Genomic DNA, 13,394 nt, shown 5'->3' with positions numbered 1-13,394 from the left:
GGGTTTAAGAGGATCAGTATTGGGGAGATGCAGTATATTATTTCTAATATCATTAATTTTTTGATTAAAAAATACAGCAAAAGCCTCACAAGTTTCACTGGAAGTATTTTGAAGGCATTCCTATGAGTGACCTGGATTTAACAGACGATTAATTGTAGAGAACAAGACTCTGGGATTACTAGCAATGTTATTTATAAATTTAGAGAAATAACATCACCTCTCAAGTTGGACTATGTTGTTGTATTCTGTTATTTTAACCTTCAATAACTCATTGGATAATCGGTTTAGTTTTTCTCCATTTATGCGCAGCTCTCTGGCATGTTCTCTTTAGATCAGACACTTTTTGGGTCTTCCATTGTATAACAGTGCTAGAAGATTTTTTAACAATCTTTTCAGGTGCAACTATATCAGCAGCAGCTCTCACCTTAGTATTAAAAATTTCCACCTTACAATTTAGATTATTCTCACTATTGTAGTAAGCACTACAAATGGACTGGTTGCTTAGGATGTTTGTGAATTTCAATTCTGCTGATGAATCAAAGAAGCGTTTTTTAACAATGTGCTTCTTGTAAATATTTTCATTATTTCATTATTTATTTCATTATTTCTATATTAAATAGTAAGAGAAAATGGTCTGATAGACCAATATTAATGATCTGCTTCACATCAAATTTTAGTCCTTTAGTAATTACTAAGTCTAATGTATGACCTGCTTTGTGTGTAGGCTGACTAATGTGCTGGATCCTGAATTATCAGACACTCATTCGAAGATCTAATGTTACGACTTGGAGTTTAAGATGACAGGCGTTCCAAAATATAGGACGGAGTGAGATTAGTTAAGGCTTTGTAAACCATTAGCAGTATTTTAAAGTAAATTCTGAATGGCACAGGTAACAAATGTAGTGACATCAAACCTGGAGAGATGTGCTCGGATTTTCTTTTCCTAGTTAAGATTCTGGCAGCTGCATTCTGCACTAGTTGCAACTGATTAATGTCTTTCTTGGGTAGTCCTGAAAGGGGTGCATTACAGTAATCTAGTCCTCTAAAAACAAAAGCATGAACTAATTTTTCAGAATCTTGCAAAATTATAATGATCTGTCATTTGCTATATTCCTAAGTGAAAAAATGCTCTCCTTGAAATCCTCTTAATATTTGATTAAAAACATAGGTCAGAGTCAATAGTTACCCGTAAGTTCTTTACCTTCATCTTCACTTTTAAGCGTAATGGATCAAGTTTGTTTCTAGTATCCTCACTATATTTTTGCCAATAACTAAGATTTCTGTTTTCTTCTTATTTAACTTGGGGAAAATGACTACTAATCCAATCAGAAACACAAGTAAGACATTAAGTCAGTGAACGAGGAGAGTTTGGGTCATCAGGCGCTATTGATAAATATAGTTGTGTGTCATCAGCATAGCTGTGGTAGCTCATGTTATGCTCTGAGATAATCTGACCAAATGGAAGTATGTAGATCGAAAAGAGCAGTGGGCCCAGGATAGATCCTTGTATCCTGCGTCTACTGTTAATGTAGGTATCCTTTACCTACAGTATGCACTATTAGATTACATGTCCTTCATTAGATTGAGTAGTTTAGTTCCAAAAAGTCCATGATCATAAGCTTTTTCATTGTTGCTACTGATGCAAATGCATGACGGTGAATTTTAAAGTTAATTTTCATGTACACCATCTAAAATGCTATATATAGTTTTTATAAATATCTACTGCATGATAGCTGAATGGAATTAGGAATGATATGCAGCTGCATAAAATCACAACTCAAGTAACCTGTTTACAATCGGACTTTGCTTTTGTGTGTTTAGGCTTGAAGAACAACAGAAACTAATACTTACCCCTTTTGAGCGCAACCTGGATTTTTGGCGGCAGCTTTGGAGAGTCATTGAAAAAAGGTACATTTTGTATTTCTTTTTTGTCTTGTAAAGGTATTTATTAAGAGATCCATTGCTAACAATCTTTTAAAGTTTTACTTACTAGTATATTTTCATCATGCCTCATTATTTGGGTATTGCATGATGTTTTAATATACAGTATATGTCTGTATATATGTATGTGTATACTGAATATAGTAATGTGCAAGAATCTTCGGCCACCCAACAATTTTTAAAGCTAGTTATCTTGGCAGGAAGTCTCTATGCTTGTGAAAACACTATATTATAATAAGTACAAGTAAATGTGCAATCATTTTTTTTATTTTCCAAAGAATTATTAATATTTTCTGAGATGGCTAGAAGATACCTCTTCTTGAGGCGCCTGAGCCATTCCAAAAACAACACATCTGATTCAAATTGATGATAATTAGTCAAGTCAGGTATGTTAGTCATGCAGTTTAACAAATGGATAGCTAAAATGGATGGTAGCCACAAATAATGGGGGGTGCTTTTGAGGAGGATAAGTTTGGAAATGTCAAGACTCATTGACAACAAAAAATTGCAAGTTTTATATCAAGAAGGTTATAGTCAATGAGTAACAGCACTCGAAGATGAATTTTCAAAATGGATTGCTTTTGAGGATGAAGTCTTTCTAAACATAATTAGACCGGATATGTCCAATGTTACATAAACATTGGCATCATCTCGGACATTTGCTGCACAAATTGATGATTTACACAAGAATCAAAAATCAACAAAGATGTAGCAACTTAGAAATGCAAAGGCAGTAGCATTGACTGGTGACTACTGGATGTCATTTAGCAACCACAACTATCTTGGTAAAACACTCACTAACAGAAAGGAATAAGAAGGCAGCAGCATGAGATGGGACAAAAAGGGGAAGCCCCTCTTTCAGCATGTGCCCACATAATAGAATTCTCTATTGGCAATCATTACATGACTCATAAGACAAAAGGATGTTGTGTGAGCAATTATTACCCACTAAAGAAATCCTTCAGTAGTGCTAACCAATGGTGAAATTGACAAAATGCAGATGCTGGTGTGGTGGACAGCTGAGGATCCTGCCCAGCTGGGACACCTGGAAGAGGGACAATACCTCCCCTGGACCACGAGAGGGCATCTGCCCTGGTCTACACTGGGGCCATGGGATCAGAGCTGAAAAGCTCAACCCTGTTGGGGCCCCTGGCCACCACCAGGGGGTGCACAGAGGATTGTGGAGCTCTGGATTGCAGGACTTCTGCCACACTCGGGAGTGCTGCCAGAAGAAATTCCAGGCACACCCCGAGTGCTTCCGGGTGCTCATGCAGCACTTCTGCCACACCAGGAAGTGCTGCTGGAAGATCATCGCAAAGCACCTGGAGCAGATCCGGGGCGTTATAAAAGGGGCCACCTCACTCCATTAGTTGAGCCGGAGTTGGGTGGAAGAGGACAGAGCTTGCAAAAGGAAGAGTAGAGGTGGCAGAAGACTTCTGAGAAGAGAGGAGAAGGGACTGTGAGCGATATAGCTGATTTGAGCATTGTGAGGTACTATATATTACAGTGAATATAATTAAACGTGTGTGGTTTTGGACGATTGGTGTCTATCTGTCTGTGTACGGGGGCTGAACGTCTAGGGCCTTGCAAGTCAGAATTTCAAATGTTCATAACCTGCCAGTTTACATTTTAGCAGCGCAGCTCTATTTTATAAAAGGAATGCTTGCTACATTTCAGTTCAATATTGATAACTTAATTGTTTTGCAGTTTTTATTAGTACAGTACACACAAGCATTCAAAAGTTTATAATCACACAAATATCTTTGTTTTTGAAAGACTTTATCATTTTTTGTCTCTGTTTGCTATTGACTTGATTTAAAAATACAACCAAGACATTACTAAGGTTGCAAATGGCTATTACTTTTTGAGATGACATATTTAGAATTTGTTATGCACATATGTCTACAAAACCCCATTACTCTAGTGTCCTAAATCTAGACATTGAGCAAATGAAAATATGTTGAAGGAGTGCTTGATGCCTTTTGTCAAGCATGGCAAAGGAATTTTATTTTGTGAGGCTGCTTTGATGATGGTAAGGTGGGGATTTACAAAAAGTGAATGGAATAATGAACCAGAAAAGTTACCACTCCATTTTAAAATGTCATGACATTCCTTGTGAATAGAACAGTTATATGAAATATAACTGTATTTTGGGATATTTGCATACATGTAATTAGATATCTTGACCTGTGATCAAGTTGAAAAGTGCATCCAAACCAGTTAAATGACAACTTGCATATATAATAATTCATATCACTGACCCATTGTTATAATGTGCATATAGACTACATTTTATTTATTAAAGGCCAAAACTTAGCTTCCAATCTTCAACGCCTGTTTAATATAATATATTCACCCACAAAGTCAAACACCCCAGAGATGATATTATCGTTGGATGCAGAAAAAGCATGTGATATGATTGAATGGAACTACCTTTTCACTACATTGGAGAAATTTGGGTTTGGCCCAAACATTTGTGCATGGATCAAACTACTGCATACCAGTCCAGAAGATTCAGTTTGTATTACCAACATTAATTCAGAATACTTTAAACTAGAATGTGGTACCAGACAAGAATACCCCTTGTCACCACTACTTTTTGCAATCGCCATTGAGCCACTAGCAGTTCACTGCAGAAATGCTTATGAGATAAAGGGGATTATCAGAGAAGGACTTAAACAGAAAATTTCTCTATATGCAGATGATATGGTACTGTATATATCAGATCCACAAAATACTGTGCTTGCAGTCCTAACAACACTTACAGAAACCTCGAGTAAACTTTTTTCACGTTGTCATTATGTGGTGTTGTGTGTAGAATTCTGAGGAAAAAAATGAATTTAATCCATTTTGGAATAAGGCTGTAACATAACAAAATGTGGAAAAAGTGATGCGCTGTGAATACTTTCCGGATGCACTGTATACAAGCTATTAAAACATGGACAGAAATAGATGAACAGACCCAGGCTTGGCTTGCAATAGAAATAAAATCCTGCAGTACTTCTTTATATTCTTTGCTTTGTACCCCAATAAATAAAAGTTATTGCCAATATACGAACAACCCAATTGTTCTTCACTCACTAAGAATATAGAACCAATGTAATACGCATTTATCTGTGGCACCTCTGCATGAGAACCACCTTTTCCACTCTCTCAAACATATGCAATTTTTAATGTCTGGAAAACATTTGGGATTAAATCACTTAGACAATGCATCTTATGAACAGTTACATTCCAAATTTAACTTTCCAGCAACACATTTCTTTCACTACCTTCAAATCAAAAACTTTGTTAAACAGAACCTACCAAATTTTCCTCACCTCCCATTTACCTCAATGCCGGAAAAAATATTGATCAGTCTTGAGGACTCCAACAGCATTTCTGCAATATATAAAACCATTTTACAGTCGCTCCCTTTCAAAGATCCAAGAGGACAGTCGGAAAAGGATTTCTCCCTCAATATCTCAGAAAAGGAGTGGAAGGTAGCAATGCAGAGAATCCACTCGAGCTCCATATGTGCAAAGCATACAATTATTCAACTCAAAATTATATATCAAGCACACCTGTCTTCCATAAAATTGTCCAAAATGTTTCCAAGGCAAGATCCAACCTGTGAATGTTGCAATCAAGTTCAAGCTTCACTGGGTCACATGTTCTGGACCTGCTCCAAATTAACTTCATTCTGGACCAAAATCATGCCTATCAGACATAATAAACTGTAATTGCCTTTACTACACTATTGGCACATAGATTTATCTTGCTCAACTGGAAGAATCCTAACTTTCCTATTCTAAGTCAGTGGGTAACTGATGTTATATATTATTTGAAACTAGAAAAAAACATTCGCACTTAGACGATCTGTGCAGAACTTTTTCAAAACCTGGCTGGATCTAATCAATAAAATTCTGGAATAAGCTTTTAAAGCACTGATGAAGCAGAATCTCTTCCTTTTTTTCCATTTATCTTTATTCAGTTATTAATTCATCTATTTGCTTATTTTTACTAGTTTTAAGTTTTATTCTGCTGGCCTAGCTCTCTTTCTCAGGGATGGGGGTTGATTTTGTTTTCGATCTTATTTTTGTAAAAATTGATTTATTTGTATGGAATGTTTTCTGATTTCAATAAAATAAAAAAAATACTATATTTTAGATCCCTTTTAAAAGGGCTAATGCTGCATATTTACACTGAGCACCTTTTTTTAAGTTTATATCAGCTACCTGTTGTAACTTCTCAGGAAACTGCCAGATGGTTCCAAGAATATCTAAGCCAACCTTTGCTTCATTATGTCCACTTTGCTGGAAATCATTAAAGGCGCTTTTCCACTGCATAGTACGGCACAGCACGGTTCAGTACAGCTCACCTTGGTTCGGCTCGGTTTGCGTTTTGACTGCAGTTTAGTACCGCTTTAGAGTGGGCGGGATTATTCACGTGTCGTTATAGTTGCGCCGACCTCCTGAAAAACTTTTTCATTCCGCGTCGCCCTATCCAGCTCTCGCTGGATCCGCTCCTCGGCTACCAACGAGAGGAACGTCTGTACTTCCTCAATAGACCACGAAACAGCCATTTTTGGTTAAAACAAAATGGTGCGTCCGAACCTTCGCTGGCTGTGCTAAAAAATCTAGCGGGTCTGTTGTGTCTCGTGTCGCAAGTTCAGTGGCGCAGTAATGACGATTTTCTCCGGCCAATCAGTGACCAGCAGAGTTTACACGCACGTTTTGGTAACGGTTCGGCGCTTGGAACCTCGGCTGAGGTGGTACTAAAAAAAGGACCAGGTACCAGGTACTGTTCCCAGTGCAAAACCCCCCAAAAAGGAGCTGAACTGAACCGTGTTGTGCCGTACTATGCAGTGGAAAAGCGCCATAATTGAGTGATGAGTTGCTACATTCAGGTTTTGTATGTGGTGGGTGTACATACATAAAGCATAACATGTTTTTGCCAATATTAAAAGGCAATTTTTAGCAGTGTATGGTTTTCCTAACATAATCGGAGCATTTTACTGAACTCCTATTGGAATAAGGACATCTAGCAAGAATGAAGCTGCTTTTGTCAACTATAAGCAATGACATTCCATTAACGCTTAAGTCATTTGCAGTTTTTACAGTGCTCTACAGCGCTTTTGAATGCAGGTGTTATTGTGTCGTTTCACTGGGCACAAAGCTGAAAGCTTGTCATCTGTGTTTTGTTCCTTAGCAGTGCCCGATTGTTTACAGGTTATCCTCTATATTGTCAATCGTGAGATGTTTTCTTGTGGTGCTGTGACCTTCATGGGGGACTCACCCTCACCTCCATTAAAATAATAAATCTGTTTTAAATCTGCACATATGTTATTCACATCCACTTTTGGTGTAAACATATTTTCACTCCTGAATCCAAGTAAAGTTTTATAAAAGAGACCCCTGGTGTGGCTTTTTCCCACTTATGTCGTCATGCTGGCATTCAAAAACTTTCAGATTTTGTAGTACTTTGGATTAAGGAATGTCAGAGTAGGGTTGCTAAACCAGTAGTAGTATTTATCAGGTTTATGCAAGTATAATTACAGTTTCAGTATTATCTGTTTAATTATCTATGCTTATGTTTGAGCATTATGGAATGCTGAAAAGTCTGGATTTATACAAAACAGATGGTTCAGATAATTTTATAAAAATCTATACCATGCATTTTAAAGCATCATATTTTCTTTCAGTGAAGCAGAGTTAATGTGGTTAGTGCTGCTTCTTCACATCTTTAAGGAATTTGGTTATAAACCCTGTCTGGTTGTATTACATGTAGGATTTGCATGTTCTTAAACCACAAACATTGGGTTTCCTGCCTCATTCTAAAGATGTGTGTTTAGGTTAACTGATGACTCCTAACCAGCACTACTAGGTGTGTATGCATGACTGTGCCATGAAAAGCACTGTCTCCTTATCCACAGTTTCTTCTGTTCATGCATCCAGTGTTGCCAGGGTATACAGCGTGCATGCTCTGCTACCCTTAAATGGATGAACCAAGTTTGAAAAATGAATGAATATCATACTGTAGAACATAAATGGTTTTGTTACTTCTTTGAACCACCCATTTACTTTGTTCAGTAAATTTATAACCTTTCTTATAAACAACTGTCACTATTTGGTGTTGTCTTTCTGTTTTGATCATTCAGTGATGTTGTGGTTCAGATTGTTGATGCTCGAAATCCTCTGCTTTTTCGATGCCAGGATTTGGTAAGTCTCTTTAACGACTGATAAGGTGAATTTATAAATCATTTACTCCTATTTATGTTAATTTTCAATAATGATGTATAGTATGAAGGCCTCCATTGATTTTACTGTTCAGGTATTGAAAAGTTTTTATTACCTAAAGCATAGTCACCTTCACCCAATTAAAAAAATAAGGTACTTAGATGCGTAAGATGTGTATTAGTATCTCATTTGCATGATGGGAAACCAGTAGAGGATGAAACATATTATTACAAAGTATACAAACCACAATTTTTAATTTTTCCTAGTTATACATTCTTACAAATCACTGTCAGAGTGTTAGAATTTAATGGCAGATGTTTATTGAAGATAGTCCTGTATCTTCACCATAATGCACTTAAGTTTTGATGCAGTGATAGCAATGAAACAGCATACAGGCTTATAATTGTAACTAGTCATGCCCAATGTAACACTAAACGAATCTTTTGTGTTCTAGGAAAGCTATGTCAAAGAAGTGTCAGTGCATAAAGAAAACATGTTGCTAATAAACAAAGCCGACCTATTAACTCAAGTTCAACGCAGAGCCTGGGCACGTTACTTTGAAAAGGAAGGGATCCGAGCTGTATTTTGGTCCGCACTAGCTGAAGCAAAGCGACTGGAGGATGAAGAGAAAGTAATATGCAGTCTTCTTTTATAGAGAATTTAAAATATATTGGTACATACATTGTCTTCTATTGGTTGCTCGGGGAATCTGAGTCTGTTACAGTAGATTATATGCCTTGTTTCTGGAAAAGTGTACGAATTCCATCTTTTGTATCTAGAGGAGTTCATTGTCTTAGGCCAATAAACTAAATAACAATATACATGAAGGGTAAGTTGTGGAAAATAACTTTTGTTACTGACTCTTATAATTTCTTGACCCAGGAAGAAGAATTGGAAGTAACTGTAAAGCAGCAAACTGATTCCAAGACAGACACCTCTGAAGATGACGACCAAGATAATATTGCTCAAATTGAGAATGACCAAGAAAGTCTGACAAAAACTAATAGTATTGCAAAGGTGTGCCAAGATGAGGAGCAGGAGGACAGTGACCAAGGCAATGAAATTTATGAGGACTGTGAAGATGAGGATGAATGGAAGACATGTTCTGAAGATGAGAATTCTGAAGGCTCAGAGTTCTGTGATGCTAATGATTTTTCTTGCAAAAAAACAATTAAGAATTCTAGTCATCTGCTTCACAAAGACGAGCTTTTAAAAGTGTTCAGAGCTGCTCATTCTGGTCCTTGTGTTAAAGAGGGACAGATTACAGTGGGCCTGGTAAGAGTTTGAAAATGTGGGACTCTAAAGTCTTATATCTGGCTAAGCTTCATGAGACACCCTGTAGATATGGTTAAATGTTATGAATTTTAATATCTTGCTATATATTGTAGTAGTAGTATTTTAATTTAACAATATGAATGATGATAAACCTAACAAGATCCATCTTTAATTTATATGTTATGTCATGGCTGAATTTTAGAACATGTAAAATCAAGAGGTTCTCTTACCTGCCTGTTATATGTCCTTAAATTCATTTATGGCTTCATCAGTAAATTCTAAACAAAACTTGTATCAGAAAAAAATGATGAATTGGTATTTAATGTAATATCCCATTGAGTATAAATGCATTTCTTTTTGTAAAGTTATATCATTCCTTCAATACTCCTATATTTTCAAATACAGCAACCCCCCATGACAGAACCTATGACAAAAATGTTTATTTTGTTAAATTAATTGTATGATTTTGCTACTCAAACTTTGTATCCTTTGTTTAGGTGGGTTACCCGAATGTTGGAAAAAGTTCCACTATCAATACAATTCTACGAAACAAGAAAGTTTCTGTATCAGCTACTCCAGGACACACAAAACACTTTCAGGTACAAGTCTAAAATATTGAAGATCAGTCATTTTAATGCTTGACAGATAGAACTTTTATTTTACCTGTTAAATGCTTTCCTTAGATGTTACAGAAAGAAAGATGTTTTAAACTGTAAATCTCAAAATAAAACTTTTATTATGCTGTTTGGTAAATAATAACTTTACATGTTCATAAAAAAACGGTATCAACATATATTGACAGACTTGACTGATGCTGTATTTTCTTAAAGGAATATAAAGCAAAATATGGCAACCATCAAAAGCATCCACCAGTCTAGCCATTTTCTTCATTTTTACATACAGCACTCTCTAGGTTGAGTTGAGTTAACTGTATAGTGATATTTTACAAAAGCATACTTTTCTTTTTTCCATGGGCATCTTTCACATTGTTTGCCATTTTACAACACTGGTCACCAATGAGTTTTTTTTTTACATAAACTTTCTCTTCATTTTTCATGAAAACATGAGATTAAAAAAATGTTTTGGCCCATTACACCACTGCAAAGTACATGGGGTAATTAACATGTAAAACAAATATCATTTTTTGTTGGAGTATTCCTTGAAGCTAATATGCAGTCTTCTTTTATAGAGAATTTAAAATATATTGGTACATACATTGTCTTCTATTGGTTGCTCGGGGAATCTGAGTCTGTTACAGTAGATTATATGCCTCATTTCTGGAAAAGTGTACGAATTCCATCTTTTGTATCTAGAGGAGTTGGAGTAATCCTTGAAGCTGATTTCACATTACGTGACTTCTAGTCGTGTGGTATGTCAGACTTGCAAAACACAGTTGCTGATCTTGCCATCAGACCATGTCAAATATAAAAGACAAGAAATCAGCAGTAATGTTACATTTCCTGACTGAGTGCCAACCTTTCAGTGCAGTCATGCTCATCCATTTTTTTTTATTTATTTATTTTGACAGCCAATAATGTGCTGCCTGACTGAACCAAAGTTGCATGAAGGGCTAAGAGGTACAGCAAGTTTAATGACAGTCTGCCCTTTTTTTTCCTCTTTCCATTTGTCATGTTATGTAAAACATGAGACATAAGACTGATTAACTTCTCCTCTGTTTATGAGGTCTAAAACACCCATTTTCCTTATTTCTTGTTCCTGCATTATATGAATTATACTTCCAGATGAGCATTCATTGGTTGTCGGCACTAATGCACGCAGAGCTGCCCCTATGACAAAAGACTCATTAATTTTATCAGAACAAGATGCTTAGTAGTTGGAATATGTTAATAGAAATAACAGACTAGATGACTGAATTCATGGGAGCATTCTGCTGACTGTGTCTAACTCATTAAGGTTATGTAAATGAAGGATATGACTGAAAAAAATCATGTAATGTGACATGGCTTTTAACATATGTTTTCTTTGGTATGCTTGTTTAGTGCTGGGCAGTACCTCCTTCTTACCTTCAGGGCAACCCGATTGCTCAATCTATACCTCAAAGAAAAGGGCTGGAAACAGCGTAGGGATTCTGGTCAGAGCTAAGCTGACAACTTCATACATTCATACTATTTGCCTCTCATTTCACCTTTTCCTAAAGGTATTCTATTAGATTGAGATCTAGGGATTATGGTGGTCACCAGGGTAAACTGAAATAGTTACCATGTTTGTGGAGCTAGCTTGAGGAGATGGGTGCTTTGTAAGATGGTTTGACCTGGAAGTATCCATTTGAAAAGGGATAGACTTTATAGGTCATAAAGGGATGCATATAGTCAGCAGCAATGTTTTGATATGCAAAATTGCTATAAGAAGGCCTAATGTATCTTGAAAACATCTCCCACAGCATGTCACTACCATTATCATCCTCTCCCATTCACATAAGACAATATGACGGCATGGATTCAGACTGTTTTATCATAATCTGACATTAATATCTGCATGTTAAAATTAAGATTTGCCAGACCAGTTCACATTTTTCCAGCTTTGGTGATCACACATCCACTGTAGCCTCATTTCTCTATTCTTACCGGACAAAGATGGAGCCTGGCATGTTTTTCTACTGCTGCAGTCCTTCACTTCAAAGTTCAAACTGCCACTTACTGGATGCTTATTGTTCATCACATCCTTCTCATCAATTCCACTCATCAATTCCAGAAATTGTATGTGAAAATTTCAGGACAACAGCTGTTTGTATCCTGGAATGACATTATATTACAGTCAAAGTCACTTAGATCTCAGATTTTGCCCATTTTAAAATTGCATTCAATCAATAACTAACTCTTGTCCATAACTGTATACTATACCGTACATATTATTCTGCAGTCACAAGATTGGCTGTTTAGAGGATACCTATTTATGTTAATGAGCAGATGTACTTGATAAACTGGCGGCTGAGTTTTTTCATAAAATTTCTTAGAATTTTATAATTGTCCTGGGTTTTTATCAAGTACTAAAAATCTTGTATGTATATATATATATATATATATATATATATATATATATATATATATATATATATATATATATATATATATATATATATATATATATATATATATATATATATATATATATATATATATATATATATATATGTGAGCAGATTATTTCTATTTACATTTCAGACACTGTTTGTGGAGCCTGGTTTATGTCTCTGTGACTGTCCTGGACTGGTGATGCCATCTTTTGTGTCCACAAAAGCTGAAATGATCTGCAGTGGGATCCTGCCCATAGACCAAATAAGAGATCATGTACCACCCATATCTTTGATATCCTTTACATTTATGAAGTTTTTTTGTTCTCTCAACATTTGTTTTGGAAATGCAAATTACCCTTAATTATCTATGGGAGAATGTAAGAATGCAAAAGAGGACACATAATTTTCACAGTCACTGTATTATTTTGATGTTTAATAAATTAATTTATAAAATATGTATTAACCACGTCTTACTTAATAGTGTGCCGAAACAGTCTTTTCTTTTGTTGTTGTTTACTGTTTCCTAGGTTGTGTGCATTACAGTTCTTAACATTTTCACATTTGTCAGCATATTCCTCGGCATGTCCTAGAAGCAACCTACGGTATTAAGATAGTTCATCCTAGAGAAGATGAAGACCCAGATCGACCACCAACAGCTGAGGAATTACTTGCAGCTTATGGGTGTATGCTAATTTGTGTGCTTATGAAACAGAATCTGTAAAGTATTACTAAATAAGATTTGCCTTTGACAATTAGATTTTTCTGAATGACTCATCCTAGAGATATTGTACTAAGCAAAAGTTTTCTGAATTTAGGATTTTTTTGTTTTAATAACCTCCCTCCATGTGACCCACCATAAAGGGCTGGTTTAAAGCACAGAAGTTCCAATTTGGCAACTAGCAAAACACACAAAACAGAAGTATGTC

General features: G+C 35.9%; 1 protein-coding gene across 2 annotated transcripts in view; it reads left to right on the top strand.

Moving 5' to 3' along the window:
* lsg1 (large 60S subunit nuclear export GTPase 1) overlaps nucleotides 1-13,394 on the top strand; it is a 35,197-nt gene that overhangs the window by 14,510 nt on the left and 7,293 nt on the right. For both annotated transcript variants that reach the window (XM_039766184.1, XM_039766176.1), the window contains exons 5-11: nucleotides 1,822-1,908; nucleotides 8,081-8,141; nucleotides 8,614-8,790; nucleotides 9,042-9,434; nucleotides 9,932-10,033; nucleotides 12,617-12,760; nucleotides 13,028-13,151. In XM_039766184.1, coding sequence (XP_039622118.1) covers nucleotides 1,822-1,908; nucleotides 8,081-8,141; nucleotides 8,614-8,790; nucleotides 9,042-9,434; nucleotides 9,932-10,033; nucleotides 12,617-12,760; nucleotides 13,028-13,151 — 1,088 coding nt within the window. The remainder of the gene's footprint in view (nucleotides 1-1,821; nucleotides 1,909-8,080; nucleotides 8,142-8,613; nucleotides 8,791-9,041; nucleotides 9,435-9,931; nucleotides 10,034-12,616; nucleotides 12,761-13,027; nucleotides 13,152-13,394) is intronic.

The sequence above is a fragment of the Polypterus senegalus genome, chromosome 1 (assembly GCF_016835505.1).
Source record: "Polypterus senegalus isolate Bchr_013 chromosome 1, ASM1683550v1, whole genome shotgun sequence".
In the NCBI taxonomy this organism is placed as follows: Eukaryota; Metazoa; Chordata; class Cladistia; order Polypteriformes; family Polypteridae; genus Polypterus; species Polypterus senegalus.
This window is presented reverse-complemented; position numbering and strand designations above follow the sequence as displayed.